General features: G+C 46.1%; 1 protein-coding gene across 1 annotated transcript in view; it reads left to right on the top strand.

Moving 5' to 3' along the window:
* VPS8 (VPS8 subunit of CORVET complex) overlaps positions 1-26388 on the top strand; it is a 1789524-nt gene that overhangs the window by 205552 nt on the left and 1557584 nt on the right. The window contains exon 6 of the mRNA XM_085648738.1: positions 17627-17681. Coding sequence (XP_085504864.1) covers positions 17627-17681 — 55 coding nt within the window. The remainder of the gene's footprint in view (positions 1-17626; positions 17682-26388) is intronic.

The raw sequence follows: 26388 nt of genomic DNA, 5'->3' as shown, positions 1-26388 counted from the left end.
CCTCCATATCTTGACCACAAATGACAAAAGTTTGTGTGTGCATGGCCACTCCTGGCTGCAGCAGGTGTCGGATATTATGATCACACATCTTCTTTCCCTGTTTCCTGCCTTAGACCGAGATTGACACTATTTGCAGCAACAGACACGGCCATTTGTGATACCCCATCATCTGTCCCAGAATAAGAATTCCTACATCAGTAAGAGATAGCAAGGACGACACACTGACTGCTACTGAGGATGATTACCTGGTTCTCCTGGGCAGATGCCCTGCCCTGTATGCATTGCTGAACCAGCAATGTGCTCGCTAATTTCTCACTCCTGACAGCACTTAGAACCTTTGAAGTCCTGATCGCCTCTTCTATGTGGTGCACCACCAGCCCTGGTCTGCATTGCAGTTTGGGGCTTCTCCCTTCGGATCAGTCACATTCTTACTTCCATGCAACATGGGAGCTCACTCTGTAGGTCTGGAGCTAGCCCCACAAATCCTGCAGGTGGTACCTAGCTCGTGGACAAGTTTGTAAGACATTTTCTACAAATTTGATCATGGTTCTTCTGTTTATGGTTATTTCTCTGTTAGATTGTTATTCATTTGGTGCACAACCATTGTGCACATGGTTACTTGTTGGACAGTATTCCATTGTATGTGACACATTGGGTATCTCGCTATGCATTGAACTCAAATAACAGCATCACACTGGGATGTGTGTGAAGGTGGTGTGGTGGATGGCTCTCTTGTTTATTTGCAATTGAAGGGGACTAATGGGTCTTAACAAAGACAGTCACAACCGTCGTTATCCTGAACATGCGGAGTCTAAATTCCTCAGTCAAACAAAAAGCCATGTTGCAATGGTTTAAATCCAAAGATGCTGATGTAGTCCTCCTTCAGAAGACCTGCCTGCTTCTAAAAGTTATGGCTAAACTTTGCTTCTACTTGTTGCTATCTCAATACCATTTGGTTACAAACACAACAATCATTTGCAATGCAATAGGTCTCGCAATTACGCAAGTTTGAGCTATTGGCACTGTAAATGACAATGCCTCTTATTTATGTTTTTGTTTGTAAAACATAAATAAAACGCATTGTCAATTACAATGCCAATAGCTCAAACTCCCGTAAATGCGAGACCTATTGCATTGCAAATGCTTGTTTACTTATTTTTTTTAACACCCTTAACTGCACATGAATGATGGAGTAATTGTGGCAGCGATGCAAAAACTCACTGGTGTTGGGCACTTGCGAGCCAAGATGAAGGAAGGTAACCGGAAACTAGGAAAAACATTAAAAGCATCTTTAAAAGTGTCATTGACGAGGCCACTTACCATATCGATTTTTAAATTGTAACATTTATATCCAAAACGATCTTGATAAAATCATACTTGCACAAACATCAATTAACTTTGTAATGTTTTGCGAAGCGTAGCACTTCCAAAGAAAATAATGCGATAATTACATATTTTAAGTCGGGTCCGTCCCAGGAACGCACCTGCGACTTTGTTTTAATCGGTCTGTGGCACAAATAAGTAAAGAGTTTAAGGACCGACCTGTAGCTTTCGAAAGCCCACCAAAATGATAGAATACAATGCAAATAAACAATAAAAAAAAAGGAAAAATAAAGCCAAAGGCATGTATCTCTCCCGAAAACGGACTGGGATCCTCCTGCCGCATACCAGCTCTGTGCCAAAAATAAACCACACAAGAGTCCCACCTGCCTTCTTTTAATACAACACTGAAGTGAACGTGTACGATCTCCCAACAATCCTAGCACCTAAAAAGTAAGCGCACGTCACCTCGCAGATGCAAACAGCACCCCGCATTTCTCCAAGCCCGCAGGGAGAGTAATACTTACTGCCCACGCTGGTCAGGAAGCAACTTCCGGTGTTAGAAAACTAGCAACAGACACACGGCACTCCCCAGAGGGAGTGCTGCACCTTCTGAACAGTTTCCGGAACATGCACAGCAGTGGCATTCGCACAGCAGTGCCGTTCCGACATTGAAAAATGCAAATGCGTACAATTTCGACGGGGGTCGGCATTGGCGGGGTGTGTGCGCGCGCGTGTGCGTGAAGCGCGTCCACAGACCCCGATCGCTGCGCGTGCCCCGGTCTGTCTCCCTTGAGAGACATCACGGCAACAATAGTTCTCGTTGGCAGCAGCGCTTCGCGCTGCAACGCCAGCGAGACCTAAAAACTGAAGGGGCTGCCATATTTCTCAGACAGTTCTTGTCATTCTAGCTAGAATAAAAAATTTCGGATAGAAAGGGCAGACATGCGGGATACCAGGGTAGTCTGGGTGGCCTCCACTGCACTAGCTATTCAATATATGCCCCAAATGACGAGGGGGAACAGTTTGAAGCAGCTATGATACCCAAGAAAGCACAGTTCGCTAAAGGCCACATATTAATTAGTGGAGACTTCAACACCATCTCCCACCCTCAGATAGATAGATCCCCTGCATTCCATACACAACCAAAGGCCCCACCCTCTCGGGTTCATCACCTATCAGACTTAGATTAAGAGGTTATATGGAGTTTGCAACACCAAGGAGACATGGATTTTACTTTCTACTCTAATGTCCACAGGTCTCACATGTGCAGTGAACTATTCCTCACTTCCACAGCTCTGCGGCCTCAGATTGTCACAACCTATATACGCCTCAAAACCCTCTATGACTTTGCTGCAGTGTGGCTGAGCTTCGACACGGTAGCACCCTGTCCCCATTTTCGTAGAACCTATCTGATTAACAAAGTGGCATTGGGGGACCCTCTAGTGAAGGATCGTAAAAGAGATGCTATTGAACATTTCTTTCTCGAAAACCATTACGGCGAGTTGAGCCAGAGTGTAAAGGAGTAATAAGGGGCCCACGCCACAAATTTTTTATGAGGCTGCGAAAAAAAGAAGTCTCAGTTAGTGGGGGAACTGCAACTAATAGAGTGTTTTTACATATACAAGACAACTCACTCTGCACACACAAAGTTGTGCAAGGTATGCAGTAAACTAGAATACCTACTGATGTGGAACGCTGCAAAAAGCTACCCGATTTTAAAATGCTCATATTATGTAAATAGCAACAAGTCAAATAGATTGTTAGCCGACAATATCTAACAAGAGCAAACCCGGAATTACATCCACAAAATTCATGACGAGCAAGGCTCTTTGCATTCAGAGACTGCGAGCATTATAGAATGCTTTACCGCCTACTATAAATCCCTCTTCCCAGGAAACACTCCAGATACATATTTGCCCTCATACCACTGACGTTAGGACATGATGATTTCATCCCCTAAGGGGAGAAGATATCTACAGAATAGGACAGAGAAGCAATTTACTCTACCCGGCCAGAAGGTGCCGGGCTGGGAGGGGTTCCCGGCTCCTCCTCTAAATCTTTTGCCACACTCTTAGCAGAGTCTATAGTAACAACCTCGCCTGTGGCATTGTCATGGACATGATGTGGGAATCACAAATTATTTCGCTGTCGAAGCCCCGAAAGCATGCCCGTGATATAGGCCCATTACACTTCTTAATACTGATGTCAAACTCTTTGCTTCTATAATAGTTTACTGACTTCAAAGGATATGGTCTTGCTTAATTTCACCACAACATGCAGGGGTTCCTTCGTAACCGCCATGCCAGGGACAACACTAAGTTTGCCTAAGCACTAATTGAAGCTGCCAAAAAAAACTAGGACACCAATGATCTTTATTCTCTGGACACAAGAAACGCCTCAGATAGTCAACTGGTGCTTCCTAACCTCAAGCATGAAGCACTTGATCCAAGCCAACTTTCAAAAACTCACAACTAAAATAAAAGTGAATGGAGAGATTTCCTCCTGATGCCCATTACAAATGGCACTATACAAGAATGCCCCTTGTTCTCGCTGGTATTTGCTCTGACGATGGAGCCCTTTATCCAAAAAGTAGAAAACAGTTCCAATATCAGAGGGTTGGTGGTAGGCAGCTAAGAATTCAAACTAGCATTATAGGCGGACAATGTACTTTGCTTCCTCACTGAACCTGCAACTTCCATCCCTGCATTATAAGAGGACTTGGAGCTATTTGCTGCAGCTTCAGTCTTCTCTGTTCATTAAATAACTTCCTATTGAATAGGAATAGCACCAGACACAAACTCTTGAGCAGTTCTCATACATAAGAGCTTTGCCTGGGTACATGACTTCATCCAATATATTGGGGACCATTCCACGAGCTCTATAGCACATATATACCAGTGTAATGTCCCACTCCTGTTGCACACTCTCTACAAATATTTACACCGGTATGACAAATTGGAGACATCTGGCTAGGCTTGGTGACTTCAGTAAAAATGAACTTTCTTCCAAGGCTTTTCTGATTTCCCAAATCGACTTTGGATTTAATTTAAAAGAATTTCCTATCCTTTGTATGTAGGAATCGTGCCCTGATAGTCTGTAGGGCAACTCTTTATAAAACCACAGATGGCAGTGGCTTTGGATTCCTGAATATTAGATCTTATATCCTGGCCGCTCAGATGTAACCGGCACTACATTGGACCCGAAACGTAAGCGATAGAGGCTGGGTTCATGTAGAACAACATTTTCTTCCACACCGCTGCAGTTTCTCCAGAGAGCACGTTCTGATAACCAGCATTGGTTTAATGCTACCCTCGTGCTGCTAGATTACTGGCAGCAAATCACACATAAATCAGGCTCCACCTCGTTTCTTTCCCCGCTGACTCCTATCGTTAATAATACAAAGTTTCTACCAGGCTTCAAAGATCCAGGATTTGCTTCCTTTCTGACTGACCTCTAGTTCAATGACGAGCATTGTCCTCGGTAGGAGTTACAACTACAAGCTGACTGGCATCTAGTTAGTGATGACGACTTCAGACGTACACAATTGCTCTTCTAGACGGGCATATGGGGAGTGAGTGATGGGGCTAGTAGAGTAAAAACTACACTCAAAACCATATTCACATACACAATACCGCAAAAAGGAAAAACGTGGCAGTCACGAGCTATCACAGACTTGAATTCCAAACTAAACACATTTGCATTCCTCTCTGGGAAGGCGAGTTGGGCCATGAAATCCTGGAGGAAACATGGGTAAAGATATGGCTGAGAGCGTTAAAGACCTCTATCTGCACTTGACTTACGGAGAATGCGTATCATTTATCCACTCTATTGTATCTGTCCCCAACAAACTTGCATGCAGTGTTTGGCTGCCTGGACACCTGTTGGAAGAACTGTGGTGAGTGAGGAACCTTCTTCCACTTGCGGTGGTCTTTTAAATTCTTCCAGACATACTGGAATGAAATCTCACTCCGCATCAGACACATTTTGGGCATCAAACACTTCTGGAGCCTGTTACTACCACGCCTGCGTGACCCAGGCAAATATAGCATATACCCTATGCCCATGCCAATTGGCAAACCTTTCACTCATTTACTGGTAGCCGCATACTTGGCTTTCGCCCAGGTTTGGAAACAAATCTGCCACCCTCCCACACATGTACGGTGGGAAAAAGTGGGGTCTATTTATGCCCTCGAGAGACTGACGGCTCTGGTGCGCGACATAATGGGCACATTTGATATCACCAGCTGGCTGCCCATCAAATCTTTCATTAAACAGTATAGATAGATGGCGACCAAGCCCACTTATGCCTCGGAACTGATCCACAAGGTGAATCTTCAAATAATGTCAGCTACCTCCGACATTCCCTCTGATCATGACAACCTAGCTTAACTGTTTCCGTATGGTTGTTCTGTTTCCGACCTGAATTATTTTGTCAATCTCATGTTGTGTATGCTATTTCGGCACAATATGTGACACCGACTAATCTTGTAACAGGGAAAAACTTAAAAATAAAGTTCTTAAAAATATAAAATTGTTTATATCAACATTCACAAAGGGAAAGGGGTCCCCAGGCGACCCCTTCCTGTTTGCAGATGATTTACCAATACCTTTCAGTAGATGGTAAAGTATTAATGTTATGCAACCAGATTTCTGTTGCAGCACATTAATAGATTCCATTCCAATTCACTAATTGGAAGGGACGCCCTAAACACACCCCTTAAAAATACCAAATCTGGAATATATTGCCGAGTTGCAGCTTGGGTTTGATACTTAAAAAAGGCTCTTATGTGGTCTCACACGTTCCAATTTTGTGAATCTGTTTTTTTTTGACCACATAAAGCCTTAGTAGATCGACCCATAAAACTTTCCTTGGTGAAGAAGTAGTGTACATTATAGCTTTCTCTTGGAAGCTTGTTCTTGCATCCATTGTTCCTTATCATTCCCTTTAATTGTCATCTACCAGTCATCTAAAAAGGTCTCTGATGTTGAAGTTTTCTTTTGAATTACTGAAAGGATAAGCAAATGTTTGCTTCCTTCTATAACAGTGCTGTTTCTCGACAATGCTTCTGCTTTCCTATGGCGATTTCCTGAAACATATAAAGAACAGCATCTACCAGGCACCTTAGAGATTTAGAAATAGTGGCACCAATTACCGAATGATTTTAGTTCTGACAGAGAATTCTAGCCGCAGATTCTTTACCTTAAATTCTAGCCAAAGATTCCTAACTTAAAAACATTCACCAGGCATCAAACTGGATCCAGATTTTTTTCTTCTGAGCAGTCCCCTTGCGCAACCGGTAGATGATGTAGTTCAGCTCCACATGGTGTCGGCGTCTGGGCCAGAACTTACATGTGCGTTGCATATTTAGGTACCACCCCAGTGCACTGACTTCAGTTCCTTCTTTTCCATGCCATCAGCATCAGTCCGGAACGAACTCCCCATGTTTTCTACTTTTTTTTGATTTTTTTTTATTCAACAGTTTTTTGCAATGTTGACAACAAAAAATATAACCAACAGAACCTGCCAGTCAGCATTATAGAGCAGCCACACACAGTATGCTTCTAGGTGTCATACATAAAAGAACAGATTACAATAGTCATCATGTCCATTTCAAAGTAGGCAATGCAAGCGATTAGATGGGATTCAGGAGATCCGGGGGCAACCACACGCGGCATCGGTGCCTAAACAGAACAATTATATATGAATACAGAGGCAATATTCAAAGCTGTTACAGTGGTACAGGCACTGCCCCGGTAGCGTGATTAAAGAATGTGCCACCCCGTCATATGCGACGTCCCCTTATCCCATCCCACCACATAGGGATCATTCATTCAAGATATCACCTTCTGATTCCATAATCTGACGTTCCCAAGCCCAACTCACAAATGGATCCCAGATATCGCGAGGCCGGGATGCAGACGGCAGCAACTCCCAGAACGTGTTCAGTTACGTGTACCCATACGTTACATCAGCCAGCCAGCTTTTCACTGTGGGCACCCTCCGTCTACCCCAATGGATCGCCACTTGTCGTTTAGCAAACAATAGGAGCAGCGCATGTAGCTTGCGCGATTTTGGCGGAGTGCCTCTGACATACCCCAGTATCCCAAGCAGAGGGGATGGGACGTCCGAGCGACCCACAATCTGGTTTACCAGATTAAAAACCGGAGGCCAATAGCTTTCCAATTTAGGGCAGGACCATGCTATGTGTAGAAAAGAAGCTGAGGTAGACCCACATCTCCAACACACATCTGTCTCTCGAAGCCCCATTCTTTTCAGGCTGATAGGGGTTCTATAAAACCTATGCAAGTATTTAAAATGTATTAGTCGTAACTTGTAGTTGGGCGAAAGCTCAGTAAGCTGCCCACAGCAGAATTCCCACTGTTCTTCAGATATCATGGGTTGGAGCTCCTCGTTCCAGTACAGTATGGATTTAGGCGTTACCACCGGTGCCGTGTTTTGCATTTGTCGATCTATACGGATTACTAGCTTACGGGGGGACGAGGAGCTCACCACCGCCTCCAAAGCCGTAAAGATTGGCGGTGCTTCAGGGAAGCCTCCAGAGAGTGCTTGGCATGCCGCTCGCAATTTATGATACAAATATAGTTCGGAAAAGGGCACAGTGCTGCCCTCCTCAGGCGCCGGGGGGACATGAACTTGCCATTGGAGAAGAGGTCTGCCAAGGTGCGAAGATGCAGTTTCTCAACTAGGTTTCCAGCCACTCCATCAGCAACACATGGCAGCATCGGGTTATGCAACAGAGGGAGCGAGGGGGCATACAGCAGTGGAACCTTTGCTCTTTTACGCAACTCCTCCCATGTCCATTGTAGCGTCCCAGCTGTGTCTACATCATCTCTAGGGCGTCTCGCCGCGGCACATATCGCCACGCTCAGTGGAAGGGGCGCAACAGCGTCTCGCTCCACTGCCACGTGAGGCTGAAAGGGAGTTGGGTGGGTCCAAAAATGTAAAAATTGAGCCTGAGCACAGAGGGTATATAACTTCATATCTGGGGCTCCCAGGCCGCCTTGACGCAATGGTAGCGATAGTATGTCCCAAGCTACCCTAGCCTGTCCGCCTGCCCATACCAGCCTCACCAGGTGGGATCTCAGAGTGGCAAAGAAATGCGATGTAAGCGGTATAGGTATATTTACAAATAGATATAGGAATTTGGGTAGTATAATCATTTTAGTCAACGCAATCCGCCCCGTAAGAGACAGGGGCAGGGAAGCCCATAGCTTCACTTTCTCACCTAGCCACATCATCGCTCTGCCATAGTTAAGATTCCAGATCTCCTGAAGGCTCCGACTGATCCAAATCCCCAAGTACTTGACCTCATCCGCCTCCCTACGCAAGGGGTATTCGGAAGACACCTCTGCGGTATTATCCATCAGGGGGAAGATTACCGACTTAGACCAATTGACGGAAATGCCCGCGAGGCCTTCAAAGCGGACAAATTCCCGCAGTATAGGATCCAAATTGTCTGCAGGATCGATGAGATAAAGGGTCACATCCTCTGCGTATAGCGATATTAGAAGATTTCTAGAACTGAAGCCTATACCCCTTGCTGTATGATGTTGTCTAATTCTGGCTGCTAGCGGTTCCATAGCTATAGCGAACAGCAGCGGGGAAAGAGGACACCCTTGCCTAGTGCCCCTCAAGATGGAGAACGGCTCAGACACCAGGCCATTCACCCGCACCCTGGCTTTGGGTAAAGTGTAGAGCAAGCGGATTTTCCTAAGGAGCAGTGTACTGAAACCCATCCTGCCCAGTATATTGAACAGATAGGGCCATTCAAGTGTATCGAAGGCCTTAGTGGCATCCAAAAACACCACGGCAGCGCAGGTTATGGGAGGTTGCTCTTCCCGGTATGAATCCTGATTGGTCGGGGAGTGCGATCATTGGCAGCATGGGCTGCACCCGGTTCGCGAGCAATTTAGCCAGGATCTTCACATCTACATTAATCAGAAATAGGGGCCGATAGGAGTTCAGATCATCAGCCGGTTTATCCGGCTTCAGAAGCGTGATGATCAATGCCTCACGCATGGTCTCAGGCAACACCCCCTTTTCTAAGGCTTTTTCATATACTGCCAGTAACCTGGGCGACAGCACATCCACGTATTCCTTATAGAACGCCGTGGTCAGACCATCAGGCCCCGATGCCTTGTTAGGTGGTAGACTATTAATGACCTGCGCCACATCTCCAGCGTCTATCGGAAGGTCCATATATTCTCTGTGATTATTATTAAACCACACCAGTGCAATTGAATCCAGAAAGGATTCAAGCCCCTCCGGACACGTATCCTGGGTGCTGGTATATAATTTGGAGTAAAACTCAGAGAATGCCCCTACAATTTCCCCTCTGTCATGAAGCAGCCGCCAGCCATCGTGCGCAGCTCCTGAATGTATGTCGCGGGACGCGGCAGTTTCAACATACTGGCCAAGGCCTTCCCCGGTCTCCCACCCTTGCCATATCGCCTCGCCTCCGCGTATTTCCCTAGAAATTTAACCTCCCGCATCGCCTCCTCTTCATATGCCAATAACTTGGTTTTCAGCAGTCCCGCCACCTCCGACCCACCAGTATCAAAGAAGGTTCGTTCGAGCTTTTTTATATCGGTTTCCAGTGTTGCCAGGGTGCCCCGTATCTCCTTCAGCACCCCCGCCTGCCGGGCAATACACTGGCCCCTAATTATGACCTTAAAAGCTTCCCACAGAGATGCCTCAGTAACGACCGATCCCGCATTGCGCTCGAAATAGTCAGTGATATCCGTCCTTATCTCCTCCTTAAAGGCATCGTCAAGCAAGGCGTGAGGCGGGAGCCGCCACGAGAATGCAGGGAACGGGCCACCAGGGATTAGCAATTTCAACATGCAAGGGGCATGGTCTGACAGGGAACGGGGCATATGCTCTACCTGCACAGTCCACAGGGCGATGTCCCGCAACACCAGCCAGTAATCCAGGCGGGACCAAGCGCTGCAGTGAGCCGATATACAGGTGCCCTCCCTCACAGTCTCATGTCTGCCACGCCACACATCAACAAGTGCGCTGTCTGACAGTATTTCCCTCAACGCGGAGCTTGCCAACGGGTTTAGTGTTCGGGCCACCCCCTTTCTGTCTGCTTTGTCATCCAGTACCGCATTGAAATCACTCCCCCATATAATTGTATTGCAGCCTGTAGCTTTCACCTGCCCCCAAAGCTTATGGAAAAATGTGGGGGAGTCAGCGTTGGGACCATATACAGCCACAAATACCACCGCGACGCCACACACCAGGCCCTGAACCAAAACATATTTGCCTTCCGGGTCACATTGAACCGAGCCCTCCCTCCAGTCCAGCCCACGTCGGATTAGTATCGCAACCCCGCTGGGCATAGTTGGAATAAATAGCTGAGTAAACGTGCCCCCATCTAGTGTGTCGCAGTCTTTGGGCCGGGGCGATGTTCAAGTGCGTTTCCTGCAATAGGCAGACATCCACACAATGACGCACCAGATATGTATGTACCAGCCTCGCCTTCCTATGATCATTTAGCCCCCGAACATTCCAGGTAAGACAGTTCAATGTATTATCTACCCTGGGCATTTCCCACTAACCGTTTTAAAATACAGCAAAGCATTTTGACAACGACCATTTCGTACGCAGAGGACACCATACAGATAGCATACAATGAAAATCCTGGCATTGAACAAAAAACTAAACCCAACCATCCAACCCCCACCCACTCCAACCCCCCAACCGGGTCGTAGAATATCCATCCCCCATACTATCCCCAAATAGACATTAAGTAAACGAGGGAACATTCCCGAGGGGGTGTAGCTATGCCGGCTTCTACCCTGTATGGAACAGGGTGGCCAGAAGATCTGCAGGGGATACGAGCCGCCCAAGACCTAATGATTGGGAGCTATATATGATATTAGATAGCAATGATTGAAGCACAGGGTCACACATTTTCACATCCCACACGAGCCGATTGGAGCCCCCAGTCAAGCAGGAGTCGTTTCCCTATAGATGTACCATACGAGACCCATGATTAATCATTATCACTCAGCCTGCCGTCCACCGCCTCCGCCGCACCACGGGGCCGTTTTGTGGATTTACTTCCCACGCGTTTGGCGAACTTCATCGCCGCTTTAGCGTCCGTAAATATGTGGGCGGACCCCTCATATGACACCTTTAGCTTAGCAGGGTAGAGGAGCGAGTACGGAATCTGTGCCTGCAGAAGAGCCCGCTTAGCTGGAAGAAATTCCCGGCGGGCAGCCTGGACAGCCGGGGTGAAGTCAGGGTAAAAGGAGATATTATTGCCTTAATGCGTTGATGTTTCCTCTTTCTCTGGCCAGTTTCAGGATTAGATCTCGATCCTGGTAGTTCAAGAGTCTCGCAATGATAGGCCGGGGCGGCGCTCCAACAGGGGGCCTCTGACCCAGCGACCTATGCGCCCTCTCCACCACAAACACCGCGGACAGGCTAGGGTCAAACAGTTCGTGTAAGAGTTCAGTTATGTAAGTTTCCATTTTAGATATGGCAGTGGTCTCCGGAATGCCCGTGACGCGTAGATTATTGCGCCGGGACCTTGCTTCTAAATCCTCGTTCTTAGCACGGATTATGCCTAACAATTTGTCCATATGCAGGAGCTGGTCTTTCGTTTCAACCTGGAATTCATGAAACTCCGATTGACGAGTTTCAAGCGTATCCAAACGCGTCTCATGTGCCGCCACCTGCGTTTTCACAGTCTAATTGACTGGTGAGATTGTCCAGTTTAGTGTCAATATTCCGTAGGCTATAGCGCATCTCAAGCATAAGTGTGCGTAGATCCTCACCATGGTCCTCGGCGGCCTGGTCGCGTTTTTCCACCGTTTGGGACTCCGGCTCCGATTCCACCTGCCTCGTTGAGCGCTTATGGTCGAAGTTCAGCTTCGGCTGCTTAGAGTCCAGTTTGCCCATTGTCAAGATAGCGCCTCCGTAGCCTGCTGTGAACCAACAACACGGTCCCCCAACCGCTTCCCTGTCAGATGCGCTACGGCAGGTCACCTCCAAACCACAACGAGCGCGCACATCGACTATTCCCAACTGTGGAGGCGTGAGGCGTAGGCTGCGTTCACCCCGCAGCACACACGGCAGCAGGTCGTCTTCGTGTGCCCCTACACCTGGCACCCGCCCTCCTTGCAGGTGACCTCAGATCATCCCCACACGCTGGAGTTAGGCTGTAGCTGAGTCCCCAACAGATTTTCGCCGAACCTCATGTAACGCAGGGGTGGGGGCAACCACACAACACCCTCCTGCAGTCGCCAACCAGCAGGCAGGGCTACATCGGTGCTTGTTTACGTGCTCGCCACCTCCAACTATCCAGCCCACTTACTTCCACCGGCACATCAGCACCTTCGCATCAGCCCCCAGTCGCTCCGTCGGCGTTTCCAAGGATCATGCCAAGCGCGGCTCCCAGCCGAAGTGAGCAGTGTCGCAGCAACGACGAGACACAAGGACGCCTGGTAACGCCCTCAGGCTGGCACGCACCCCCGCTACAAGGGCATTAGTCGTCTCACACACAGCGCTCTCTGCAATCGTGAATCGGCGTTTCAGTCTCCCGCCAGGTGTGCACGCCGCTCCCAGGTTCCCTCACCACCACATATCCGCTGCATCGATCATCCTCAAAATGGCGGCCACTCACTCCAAAATTCGCCAACCTGGTACGCTTAGCGGGGCCGGCGCCGGCAGCTCTCGGGCACCCCAGCACCCTATACCACGATGTAAATGCACCACAATTGGTATTTATCAGGGCCGCCAACTGTTCTGTCGCCGCCAGTAATGGCGATCAGCGCGCTGCGATCCGATCCTCCGCCTACCTCAGTCTCCTTACACAGCCCGCCCGGCGCCCAGCGCAGTATCCGCCACCGTACCCCAACACACGCGGGGGGCAGCCTTCATCGGGCGCAGTCTAGGCGGGGGGCACCAGCCACTCGTCTCCTACCCTGCACAGGCCTCGCCTTTAGAATCAGCCGCGGGCTCGAGTGGCAGCTCTCCTCGATCTCGCTCCAGCAGGCATCGCCGCCAGCACCGCCCACAGGTTCCGCGGGCCACGACTCCGTTCAGGCCGAGAGAGGGTGGGAATAGCGTACCTCCGCCGATGTCTCACAGCCTCCTCCACTATTTCTACCGTTCTGGGCGGCTCAGTCTCACCCCGATGTGCAGGATAATGTTAGGATCGTGTTCCGGCCGGCGGAGCTCACTCAGAGAGCGGCCATCTCGCTGCTCAGCAGGCCACGCCCCCCATGTTTTTTACTTTTGTTGACCGTTTCTTCCGGTGTACCTTTTTACATCTTTTTTGACTATGTCCCCTAAAAAACCTACTGGTTTTAAGCCTTGTGGTGCCTGTTACAGGCAAATGTCTGTGACAGACCGCCACTTGATCTGCCTTAGGTACTTTGAGCCAGTCCAAGACACAAGGCCTGCTCAAATTGCAAAACTATGCATACGAAGACAATTTGCGAGCGAGCTATGAAGCTCTTGGCTGCTTGACACACTCAGCAACACTCCAGTTCACGGCCGCGAGGAGGTCCCCGAACTACTTTGAGTCGCTTGCACTTGTCATCGCCGCGGTCCCAGACTTCATTGGGTAAGTCCTACAAAAAGAAGTCAAAGAAGTTGAAGCGTTCTTCGACTTCTCCGCACCAGTCCAAGTCATCGGACGAAGCAGAGGAATGATGCCACAAATCAAGGCCTCGCTCACACGTTGTCCCATTAGAACCTGGGTCCACTGTGCTCCTCCCTTAGCCAGAGCAACCCCATACCAACCATAGGGGTTTTATGAAGCTATGCACGTCTTTTTAGGGTGGTTGGACCCCTCTGAAGCGCCTACGGGCCCCACCGGTACAAGAGTGGCCCCGATTGGACTTCCACTGCCGGATTAGCCCTCCGCTCCAGTTGAACCCTAAGGATCTGTCCTGGATTCACGCCAACCCAGTCACAACTCCACAGCCTCCACCAGGGTTCGTTCCATTGGTGCCGTTCCCGTCAGCATCAATACCATCATAATTCCCGACTCTGTTACGGAGCCAGACTGGTGTTGTATGATCAGACCCAGACAAGCCATAGTCGGAGACAGAGCCTCGTTTCCAAGAAAAGCACTATGATGATTATGAATGGAAAGGAGCTGAGGATGCCTATAGTTATCCCGACCCTCTAGAAGAGACCATGACCGAGGATAACTCTTATGAGGAATTGTCTGATATCAGTTGTCTCGATACCTCACCAACCACTGGCCTCCTCTATCCTCCTACAGTGGCTAGTAAGGAAGGGGCCTACATTGAAGTGGTGGTGCATCGAGCAGCTGAGTTCCTGGACCTTATGCTGCCTAGTGTGGTAGTCAAGACAAATGTCTTGACATAGGTGCTTTAACCAAGGGTATCTCCCCCAGAGTATTCACTTCCCTTTAATGAAGCCCTTACTGATGTCCTGCTTGGGGCATGGGGCATGGGACAAGGCACTACAGTGTACAGTTTTTAAAGATTTTCTAAAAAAGATGAGGCTTGGTTGGGATCTTAAATACAAAGAGCGTTCCACAATTTGCTGGCAAGATAAGAGAAGCTTCTACCCACACCACCTAGACTTTTTTATTCTGAAAATCGACACTAAATAGAAAGAGAGTGGAGGGTACCAAATAAAAAGTTCCTGGAGATAAAGGGGGCCAGTGCCATTGCCTTTCGCTGACTGGCAGCCAGTGCAATTCCTGAATTTTCTTGGAAACTGAGCGGAATTTTTCTAACTCTAGAAGACGTGTCGCTGCACTTTGCAACAATTGCAAATTGGATTGGGTGCCTATATGTTTCCCTAAATAGAGAGCAAACAACAGTCGAGCCTCAAAAGGATAAGGGCAACCACAACCATCTTTTGCAGGACAACAGGAATAAAAGGAAAAACCTTTTTAAGCAGCTTGATTGTGTAAAAGGAGGAAGAAGTTAAATGGATAATCTGCTTGAGAAATTCAGCTGTTTATCAAAGATAATACCTAGGTTTTTTTACCTTTTGGCAGGTACCGGTAGTGGGGCAAAGTCCTCAGGCCATCAAGAGTTATTCCAAGATGCTATGTTCTTTCCAAACAAGATCATCTCTCTTTTCTCCGTGTTGAGTTTTAGAAAATTTGCCTGCATCCAAACAGCAGTCTGAGTTGAGCTTTGATTACCATTATAGGCAACTGTGCCGTCCTCTGCGGAAATGGATACAATAATTTATGTATCATTGGCGTAATAAATAGCTGAGCGGCCGAATGATTGAATGGGTTCCACCAAAGGGGTGATATAAATATTAAAAAGCGTGGGGCACAAGAAGACACCCTGTGGTACCGCGCAAGGAACCGAGAAAGAATTGGATTTAAAGCTGCGCATCTCGACTGTTGGAATTCTATTAGCCAGGAAGGAACTGAGAAGTGAGAGCGCCACACCTCTAACCCTGATCTTCTCAAGCTGGTTGACAAGCACCCCATTGTTGACCGTATCAAGCGTGGTTGAGAGGTTCAGAAGAATCAGCGTGGCAACCCCATTCTCCTTCACCAACCTCCGGATCTCCTCTGTAGCAGTTACAAGGGCAGATTCTGTACAATGTGTATGTCTAAAACCGTGTTGCGAGGGATGTAATATCGTATTGGAGTCCTAAAAAGCTGTAAGATTGTGTTCAATGCCTTTTCCAAGATTTTGTCAGGGAAAGGCAACCAGGAGATGGGACAATAGTTCTTAGTAACTGTCTGACCAATTGTACCTTTTTTTCAGGTTTAGGTTTAAATCTTTTTTTTTGACTATATCAAATAGTGGCATATGTTGACAAAGTCATATGGATAGAAGCATTTTTGTAATAGCATTGAAACCTGAATCCCAACCCTCCCTCCTCACTCCCCCTCTCCAGCCCTTCCCAACCCCTTCCCCCTTGGGAAACCTTGTTTAGGCAAAGGAAGGGACATGTGCGCGCCCTAGCGGCTCTGGCTCATGAACGTGCCTCTAGGCTGTATCAGTAGGGGGCTCCGTAAGCTGTAGAAGATGTAGGTACCTAAGGCAGGTGAGCTCACATAGCTCAGTAATGAAAGGGATGTGCACCATAGATCTGAGAAGGTGGGTCCATTTCCATGCAGTGAAAAGGATATGTGTTTCATGCCTAGCACATGCCAATGAGCCCCAATGGGACAGTATGTTTTGCAAGACTGAGCCCAGGGCTAAGCCTATTTGTCTACCTTTGCTAATGTAGGTCTTTTTAAGATGGGGAGGTTAGAGGCCACCTTCCAGGCCATCGAATAGTGACCTGCCTCTAGTATGCAATTCAGTAATTTATTCAGATCAACTCGGGGACCAGATGGGCAGAAGGTAGACAAGGGTCCGACGGTAAGCCAGATTTGGTACTTACAATCAAATTAATAACTTTATCCCCGGTGAGAGGGGAAAAGTTACACAAACCACCTTGCAATATCAGGTTATCTGATGTAGGCTGAGATAAATTGTCTGAATTTCTGATGTTATGGGTCAGCTACAGATTCTGAATAGCTGGAAATCTTATTTGCCACAAATTCGCTATACACACTGTTTATTTTACTTTGAAAAAAGTCAGCCAGTTTGTTACAAAAAGCTTGATTCAGGCCACTAGTAATGCCCTGATACACGTTGGAGAGAAAGTTGACTGTTTTAAACAACTCAGATGTAGAGTTTTCAGCGGCTTTTATTTTGTCTGACAAATATTGAGTTTTAGCTAATGCTATGAGCTCTCGATAACAAACGATTGTATTTCTTCTGGCTTATATTGTATTTAATGTTTATTTATCTTATTTTGATGCTGGTAAGTTTGTACTGAATCATTTGTGTTGGTGTATTAATTGTGTGATTAACAGTAAATGCTGTATTCGCTGTATTTTTATGTGAGTTAAATCCCCTCCCAATTTAAAAAAAAAAAAATACTGTTGCTATCTTTATCGCCTAATGGGAGAGGAAGGGCATGCGCATGGTATTTCATGTAATAATTATCTAAATTGCCTATTGGGGGCCCTATCAATACTGCCTAATGGTGAGTATTGCTACTAATACAGCCTGATGTCAGAAATTATCATATATACTGCTCAGATTGTGAGAATGGAATCTTTGCATGGGCACCGTTGTGTGTGTTTGTTGTCTACTTGGGCCTGGGTGCCTGTACATGATTTGATTACATCCGTGGATTGATGTACGTTTGTTGTTTGTATCTGCATCAGTGTCTGTATGTGTATGTGCTTACAGAGCTATTTATCTGTCACTTGTAACTTAAATATTGCTTTATATATGCCTTTTCTTCATTCTTACAAAGGCTGTGTCAAATCTGATCGCTGTAGGAACTTCACATGGGCTTGCTTTAATCTTTGGTAAGTCATAACTATGCGTTTTTCTCTTTAAAAATGTGTTTACCTCTTTATTTTACATAAAGGTCAAATCCAGTTCATCTTGCCAAGTAGTGTTACAAGCAAGATTTCCAAATGTCCATGGTGCATCCTAATGACATAATCGTTACTCACAATGATGTTTCTATAATAGAGTGCTGCTTGTTTACAGCAGCGGTCTTTTCCAAGTGAAGAATAACCCCTAGCAAGTTTTCCAAGGCGACTTTGAATGTGTGTGGTGACTTTAATTCCATGTATGTGACAAACATGATTTGCAATGGTGATGGTGCTCTACGTGAACAGATAATATTTTGGTTCAGCTTTTATGTATTGCCTTTGTGGGGAACTCTAAGCAAATATACTGAAGGAAAGAAGCCAGAAAGTCTGGAGTTTCAAGGTGAAGGAGCTCCTTGATAAGGCCACTACTTTTAATGAGGTCGAGCTACCCAAGGAACCTCTGGAAGTGGACCTCCTTTTTGAAATACTCTCTCCAACACATAGGTCCACTTAATACCTCCCTATACTGAAGGATATGTTGCGTCATACAGATGACATCTTTAAAGGCCTTGCTAGAGCCCGAATCATCCCTCCCAGGGTGGATAAACAATATAAAGCCTCTCCATCCAACCCCATTTATGTCCAGGGACAGATTCCTCCTGACTCACTTGTTGTTACCAATGCTAATTGCCAAGCTGCCAGTGATGTACCACCTCCTGACAAGGAAAGTATTGCCAATTTAGTGGGTTTGCTTGCAAGGTATGACAGCATCCACTGGATGAAATGGAGGATCTTCTCCAGTTACTTCCAGAGGAAGACAAGAAAAGGGGTCAAGAGCTTGTATCCGTAGGAAAGCTCCTCTCCATCACATCTATCCGCTGTGCTTTACATTCAGCAGCTTCCACTGCTAAGGGGATTAATACCAGTATCTTGCTGCAGCACCATGGCTGCCTCTGCATATCTGGGTTTAAGCTAGAAGTCCAACAAAGTCTACTAAATATCCATTTCAACAGAGAACATCTTTTTAGTCCACAAGTTGACCTGGCCCTGGAAAAAATGAAAAAGGATACAGAGACTGCCAAGACTATGGTTTCAGTTAAAAAGACACTCAGTCCTCGTGGCTCCTTATGCCACTTCACCTATCTGGTGGGTTAAAAAACCACCTTCTCAGATGCCTCTGCCTCATACCAACATGGCCAGGGTCACCTCTCCTCTCCCTGAGGTTACTATAGAGGCTTCTATTGGGGTAACAATGCCAAGGATAGAGGCAAAGGTGCTTCCCTACGTGGTGCCGCACCCACCACCAAACAATGACTTCCTTCTCTTTCCTCCTGAACATATAACACCTGTCTGGGAACGTTTGAATGATTTTCTGCCCACATGGCAATCAATAACATCAGTCCATTGGATGTTGGACATTATCCAACATGGTTACTGTCTGGAGCTCATTACCACACCTCCAAACATTCCACTTCGCACTCACAGGCTCTCTCTGGAACACCAAACACTACTCAAACAGGAACTTCAAGCTCTCTTGTTCAAAGGCGCTTTAGAACCTGTCCCTCTACAACATCAGGGTCAGGAGTATACTCCCTGTACTTCCTATTCCCCAAAAAGGATGGATCTTTACTGACAATCTTAGATCTACGTCCCTTAAATCATTATATCCTGTCAGAGCTTTTCCATATGGTTTCTCTCCAAGACGTGATCCCACTTCTTAGGCAAGGCGACTTTCTGTCAGCCGTAGACTTAAACAACGCTTACTGCCACATTCCCATACAGCGAGCACATTGTAAATACCTGAGATTTTTGATAGCAAGCAAACATTACCGATTCAAAGTCCTCCCATTCGAGGTGACCATTGCACCTAGAGTATTCACCAAATGCCTACCAGACAAAACATTAATGTCTTTCTCTATTTCCGCGACTGGCTTATCAAAGCCATGATTTTTCCTCTGTGCGAACAATACACTCAAAATACCATAGACCTGCTCCATCAACTAGGCTTCACAATCCGTATAAAAAAAATCTCATCTTCAACCTCCACAAATTCGGCTATATCTGGAGGCGAGCCTAAACACACAGCTGGGATTTGCTTATCCCAATATAGCAAGAATTAAAAATTTACAAACGCTAATACCAGGTTTCCAAGCCAATCAACAGTTGCCAGTCAGAACTGTCATGTGCCTTCTGGGTATGATGGCCTCATGCATCACCATAGTGTCAAATGCATTGCTACATATGCATCTGCTCCAGGAATGTCTAGCACAACAGTGATCTCAGGCCCAGTGTCAATTAGAGGATCTAGTGTTGATAGACAGCCACACTCCTCGCTCTATGCAGTGGTGGAACACAACCTGTTCAAAGGGCGGCCTTTCCTAGAACCTGTTCCACACATAATCCTGACAACAGACGTACCACTGACAGGCTGGGGTGCTCACTTACAGAATCTCATGGTCCAGGGTCTCTGGGACACCAAACACTGGGGTCTCTACATCAACTACTTAGAGCTTCCAGCTGTTCACCTAGCTTTGAAAGCGTTCACACCTCACCTGATCGGCAAAGTTGCCTTAGTCCAGCTAGACAATATGACAGCTATGTACTATTTAAACAAGCATTGGCATAGCCAATAGGTCTCGCTTTTGGGACCTTCTAAGTATTTAGTTATGCAGCACAATATCCTTCGTGCAACCACATCAACTGTTGCGTGGCTAAACACTTACAAGGTCCCAAAGTCGAGACCTATTGGCTATGCCAATGCTTGGTGTGGTTGTGTGTGTGGTTGTGTGTGTGTGTGTGTGGTTGTTTGTGTGTGTGTGGTTTTGTGTGTTTGTGTGGTTTTGTGTGTGTGTGGTTTTGTGTGTTTGTGTGGTTTTGTGTGGATGTGTGTGCGTGGTTGTGTGTGTGTGTGGATGTGTGGTTGTGTGGGTGTGTGTGTGGTTGGGTGTGTGTGTGTGGTTGTGTGTGTGTGGTTGGGTGTGTGTGTGTGGTTGTGTGTGTGTGTGGCTGTGTGTGTGTGTAGTTGTGTGGCTGTGGTTGTGTGTGTGGTTGTGTGTGGTTGTGTGTGGGGTTGTGTGTGTGGGGGGGTTGTGTGTGTGGGGTTGTGTGTATGTGTGTGCGTGTGGTTGTGTGTGTGACAGTAATACTAAAAGCATCTCAAAATTAAGGAACAGAAACATCGAGTTTGTGGAAAGAGAAAGCACGTTGTAAGTCAAACGGGCGCAGCAAAGCATTAACACAACAACAAAACAAACAAGATCACTTAGCGAAGACTGAGTTCTGATCATGGATATACACACAGCCCATCATCTTAAGAGTTTGATTGCAGCTAATGTGCACTCAAACCTGCCCCCTCCTTGTGAGTTGCACCCCATATTTCATGAGTTGTAACTGCTGCACCCACCATAGCGCTTTGAGATCTAAAGCGCTACATAGGTCTAATTGATTAACCAGTCGCCAACATGCTGTGCTTTTAAAGAGAATGTGCCAAAAGTTTCCAGCTTCCTCATCATGTCCTCGTGAAAGCGCCAACAAAAGGACTCCCTGAATGGTGCAACGGACATGAAGCAGCCGCTGCGATCAGAAATAAACACTGTGAACGTTGTCCAGTTTCACAGTAACATTTCCTTAATGTTCTTTAAGTCACAAAACAGTAATACTAAAAGCATCTCAAAATAAAGGAACACAAATATCGAGTTTGTGGAAAGAGAAAGCACATTGTAAGTCAAACGGGGCCGCAGCAAAGCATTAACACAACATGTTCTTTGATGTTTGATGTTCTTTGAACAAGAACATCAAAGGGGCACCGCGAAAGTGATCGCGGGCGCTTAATGAGCATGACGAGGTTTGCCAGCCTCTGCTCCTAAGCGCACGCCCGCGCACATGCACTGTAGCTCTAGGCTGGCCATGGTAGCATTTTTTTGAGCCCTCACAAAAAGTCTCGCCAGACCAGCGCATGCGCTGGGTCAGGCGAAACCTAAAAATCAGGGGTGGAGGCATTCTCTATAGTTATCACGCCTATCTCAGACCATTTGGTGTTGAGCTCTACATCACAACATTCATCTGTTAGCAGAACTCCTCCCAGAAACAGACCACAATTTTGCTTAACTCCTCAAAGTAATGCAGCAACAAGTCCCTAGTAGGAACTCCACCCCAAGTCTTCCTCCCTTCCTTCCTCAAGTGGGGATGTCCCCAAATAGATCTGTTTTAATCTTCGGACAACGCAAAATGTCCAAACTTCTCCTCCAGGCTCCCACACCCACTATCCAAGGGCAATGCTCTATAGATGAATTGGTCAGGGATATTTGCCTTTGCTTTTCCACCTCTCCCTCTCCTTCTGTTTCTGAGGCTCAAACAAACATCCCTCACACCCATGCTAGTTGCTCCCACAGGGGCCTGACAGCCCTGGTTCACAACACTACTAGAACTATCAGTCGTTCCCCACGAGAAGCTTCCCCTCAATCTGGACCATGTCACTCAGAACCATGGAGAAATCATGTACCCAAATCCCAAGGACCTCAACCTAGCAACTTTCTCCCAAGGTCATAGATTTCAGTTATCTCAATCTCTCACCTGAGTGTACAATTCTAAAAGAAGCTCACAAGCCTACTACTAGAGCATGCTATGCAGGTAAATTGAAGCGATTTGTCTGTTATTGTCATTATAAGACTATCAATCCATTTAATAATACAGTACTAAACATTGTTTGTTACCTGCTGCTTCTCCAGTTCTCTGGTCTTGCTTTCACATCCATATGCCTACATTTGGCTGCAGTTGCTAACTGCAAAATAGACAACAACTGTCTTTGTCAAAGGTACCAGTCATCAAGGCCTTTATGGACTGGGTTCCACCTGCACCTACCTGGAATCTTAACATAGTGCTTACAAGACTTATGGGTCCACCATTTAAACCACTACATAAATGCTTCCTTCAATTTCTATCTTAGAAGGTCGTGTTTTTAATTGCCATTACCTCACTCAGACATGTTAGTGAGCTGCAGGCACTAACCTTAGAAGAGCCTTTTTTTCAGCTCCAAAGACATAGGGTGGTTCTTTGCACCAACCCAAAATTCCTATCAAAGGTGGTCTCTCATTTCCACCTTAATCAATCAGTTAAGTTACCTGTGTTCTTTACTCAACCAGACTCAGTTGCGAAAAGGCCTCTCCATACGTTAAATGTTGGGAGCTCTTTTGCATTACATTGGCAGACCTTTGCAAAACAAAACAACTCTTGCTTTTTTGCCTCCTAATAAAGGAACGCCCAGATCCAAATTGGACATTGCCAGGTGGAAAGGTAAATACATTCGAACATGTTACGTTAAAGCCTCAAAGACTTTACCTGCACCCCCTAAAGCAAACTCTCCTCACAAGATAGGAGCTTCTATGACTTTCCTGGGCAATAGCTGATATATGCAAAGCAGCTACATGGTCTACACCACACACTTTCACTAAACATGCTTATGTGTATGTTCCGGCATGCCAACAAGCTAATGTTGGTCAGGCAATGCTACATGCACTCTTTCAAACAACTGCTGAACCCACAGGTTAGCCACCGCTTTGGAGGGCTCTACTGTACAGTCTACGCAAAGCATGTGTATCTATAGCCACACATGACTCAAACGGATTATGTGACTTACCCTGTAAGCATCTGTTCTTGGCATGTAGTGCTGTAGATTCACATTCGCACACCCTCCTTCCCTGATACCTGTCGATCTTGCAGTTCCTTTGCCTTTTTATATGCATGGACATCCCTTTACTTACACTTAATCTACACTCCATTCTCACGTGCCAGCAAGAAAATAACCTAACAATGGAGTCTTTGCCCATGTGCATTATCACCAAGAGGAGGTCATCCTACCTCATGACTCGAAAGACTTCTTAGAAGAAAAACAACTTGCCCACATCTGGACCCAACACTGGATGCCAGGAGTTTGTACAACATGTGAATCTACAGCACTACATGCCAAGAACATATGCTTACAGGGTAAGTAATATAATCCTTATTTTAAGTTACATGTGCTAGAAATAGAAGAATGTTGACATGGTAGATCATTGGACTCCCTCGCTTACCCCACCATCAGGTTTACATTGCTCAAGCATTCCAATTCGTTCACATCCACTCTGGAACTCACAGTTTGGGTATAGCTATCACGCCCTCAATAATTCAAAATCTGCATAACTGTTCTCCTTGTGGTAGGTCTCACTGTTTTTGCTTGTGCGATTTATTTTTATATACAAGTAGGGATCAATAGGGTTTCACTTCTAAATATTCCTTAAAATCGTATCCATGTCACCAATATATCTTTTACATATATGAAATCAGCTCAGGGTCCCGTTTGCTTTAATCATTCAACCAACTGATCTTTATTATTAATGTGGTCCGTACTAGACTCCACTCTTGGCACTCTGGTCTTTTCATTAGTGTGTATGATTGTTGAGCTTCAAGACTGGTTCCCTGGCTGAAGTCTAAAAAATGTACGAATTGCAGATTGTGGCTAGCGCTTTTAACTTCCTAGATTTTTATTTAGGCCTGAGGGGCACAGCAGAAACGCACTACTACATTTAATGAGTCCTTTTACATTCAATTGGGATCGCACTAAGCTACTAAACTACCATCCACCCCTACACCTGTCACTCACGAACCTATAAATTTCTCCAAGCCCCATAATGATGTCACTTCACGAAACCAAGTATTAGTCTCAACCACTGTTTCCTCTGTTTAGATCGATCAGTTCTCAATTTGCCGAGAGTTTTGGTTTTCCTTAAGCCCGAAACTTTCCTGCCATCTAAATTTTCTTCAAAAATACATTGAATGGCTATGTTAAAATAGACAGTAATTAGTAGTTGCACTAAAACTGAAAACTAACAATAGGAAGCTTGCAAAGGCCAGCGGACCCAGTTCTGCTTCCTCTGATGGGCCGCTGACTGTCCTTCTGATTACCCAGTGTGAGCTTGCAGCTCAACCCTCATGCTCTACAGTCCATCTTGGATTTTGTTATCAAGGCTTGCCTCGAGCTGCAGGCAATGGCCGAAGCACAGCTTGGTCTGGCTGCTTGTCATTGTGAAATGGTGCAAGCAGCGTTTCTCCCCCCTCCCCTCCACCCCCAACACCTCCACTTCTTTCAGTTAATGGTGAATGGAAGGTGTGCAGGGAAGGCTAGGTAGCACTACAGTTAGCGGCGAAGGGGAGGCAGACCTGCAGTCAGTATCCCAGGGAAGATTGCTTGCAAGGAAAAACAACACACATTAAATGTTTAATTTCCACCCATACTGTATTTAACTGTGATGTCCTGGCTCAAGCTGGTTAAAAGGACTGGAGCACAGCTTTCTCTGCATGGTGGTCTCTGAGAGATGGAGTCCTAAGGCAACTTGCAGTATTTTCCCAGCCTCGCTGCATAACACCTGTGCTTCACCCAGATGATGGCAGGATGGGAAGTAAGCAGGGCCTGAGAGGCAACACCATAGTTGGTTGGGACATCATTGGGTATGGGGAGATAAGACCACATGCAGTATCCTGGTGGGCAAGGATAAACTAGTATTCTTGTGGATTTCCACCTAGTCTAACCCAGCAGCAAAGCCTTTTCAGACTTGTTTTACAGGTCTCTTAATGTGTTAAAAGGAAATAAAGTGACCCTGGTAATTTTAATCTGGGTTTGTGTAATAGAGCTAGAAATGATAGGAGGGTCTGCATTGAATATAGTAAACCATCTTTATTGGGACAAAATTACTACCAGTGAAATTGACACGCTTTCGCCATGGCTTTGCAAAGTAGAAATGTAACAGGAAGAGAATCCTATTTCGTATGGTCAAAACACCTATACCTAAATATATATATATATATATATATATATATATATATATATATATATATATATATATATATATCTGTTGCAAGTAAATGGCAATGTGAGCTTACTCAGTTATGTAGCTTCTCCTTGGCAGGCATCAAGGATGAGCTTCCTTTTCCTTATATGAATGTATGTCTGTACGTACTATTTGTATTACACAAACCTATCCAAAAGGCAGAAGAACACTGTACTGGGTCAAAGGAAAGATGCAGTGAATGAGTGAATGGAGGGAAGCTGTATTTTGAGAATGTAGGTAGACTGTTACTTCGTCATGATTTATTGTTCTTTAAAGGGGTGTGCCTTCAACTCTTCCCTCAATTGGAGTAGGGTTGGGGGCGGTCCTGATGGATACAGGAAGTTTATTCAAGCTGCTTCCTTTTTTGCACTTCCTCGTCCCCAGTCTGATGGTGTCTTGGTGCAGGTGTACCAAGAACCAAAGGAAGTGGTGAGCTTGTCACCTTGAAAGGCGAGGGTACTGGCAGTAATGAAACTGTACTTAATGCAGCTAATTTTTAGGATGGCAAGGGAAACCTGTGGGGTTCCATTGGAGTTGGTTGAGTGAAGTGTTTATATTTAGTCAGTCTGTTGCTTAAGCGTACTGTTGTGTGTAGTTTGCTCTTAAGGAGGGTTAATGTTGAATATGGCTGTGGACCAGGGTGTTGGTTGCCACCACCCCCTGACAAAAGTATGAGGGCTTGAACAGCAATTGTGAACTCACTTTCTGGGAGGAATGGTTTCACATTCTGTAGTAGCGAGAGCTGGCATCCGGCGTCTTGGTTTCTTTGGTGATTTGTTCCTTGAGGGTGAGGACTCTGTCCAGGGTGAATCCTAGTAACTTGCCATTGTATG

The sequence above is a fragment of the Triturus cristatus genome, chromosome 3_2, assembly GCF_964204655.1.
Source record: "Triturus cristatus chromosome 3_2, aTriCri1.1, whole genome shotgun sequence".
Lineage (NCBI taxonomy): Eukaryota > Metazoa > Chordata > Amphibia > Caudata > Salamandridae > Triturus > Triturus cristatus.
Note: the sequence above shows the minus strand (reverse complement) of the source record. Positions and strands in the feature narration are given on the sequence as shown.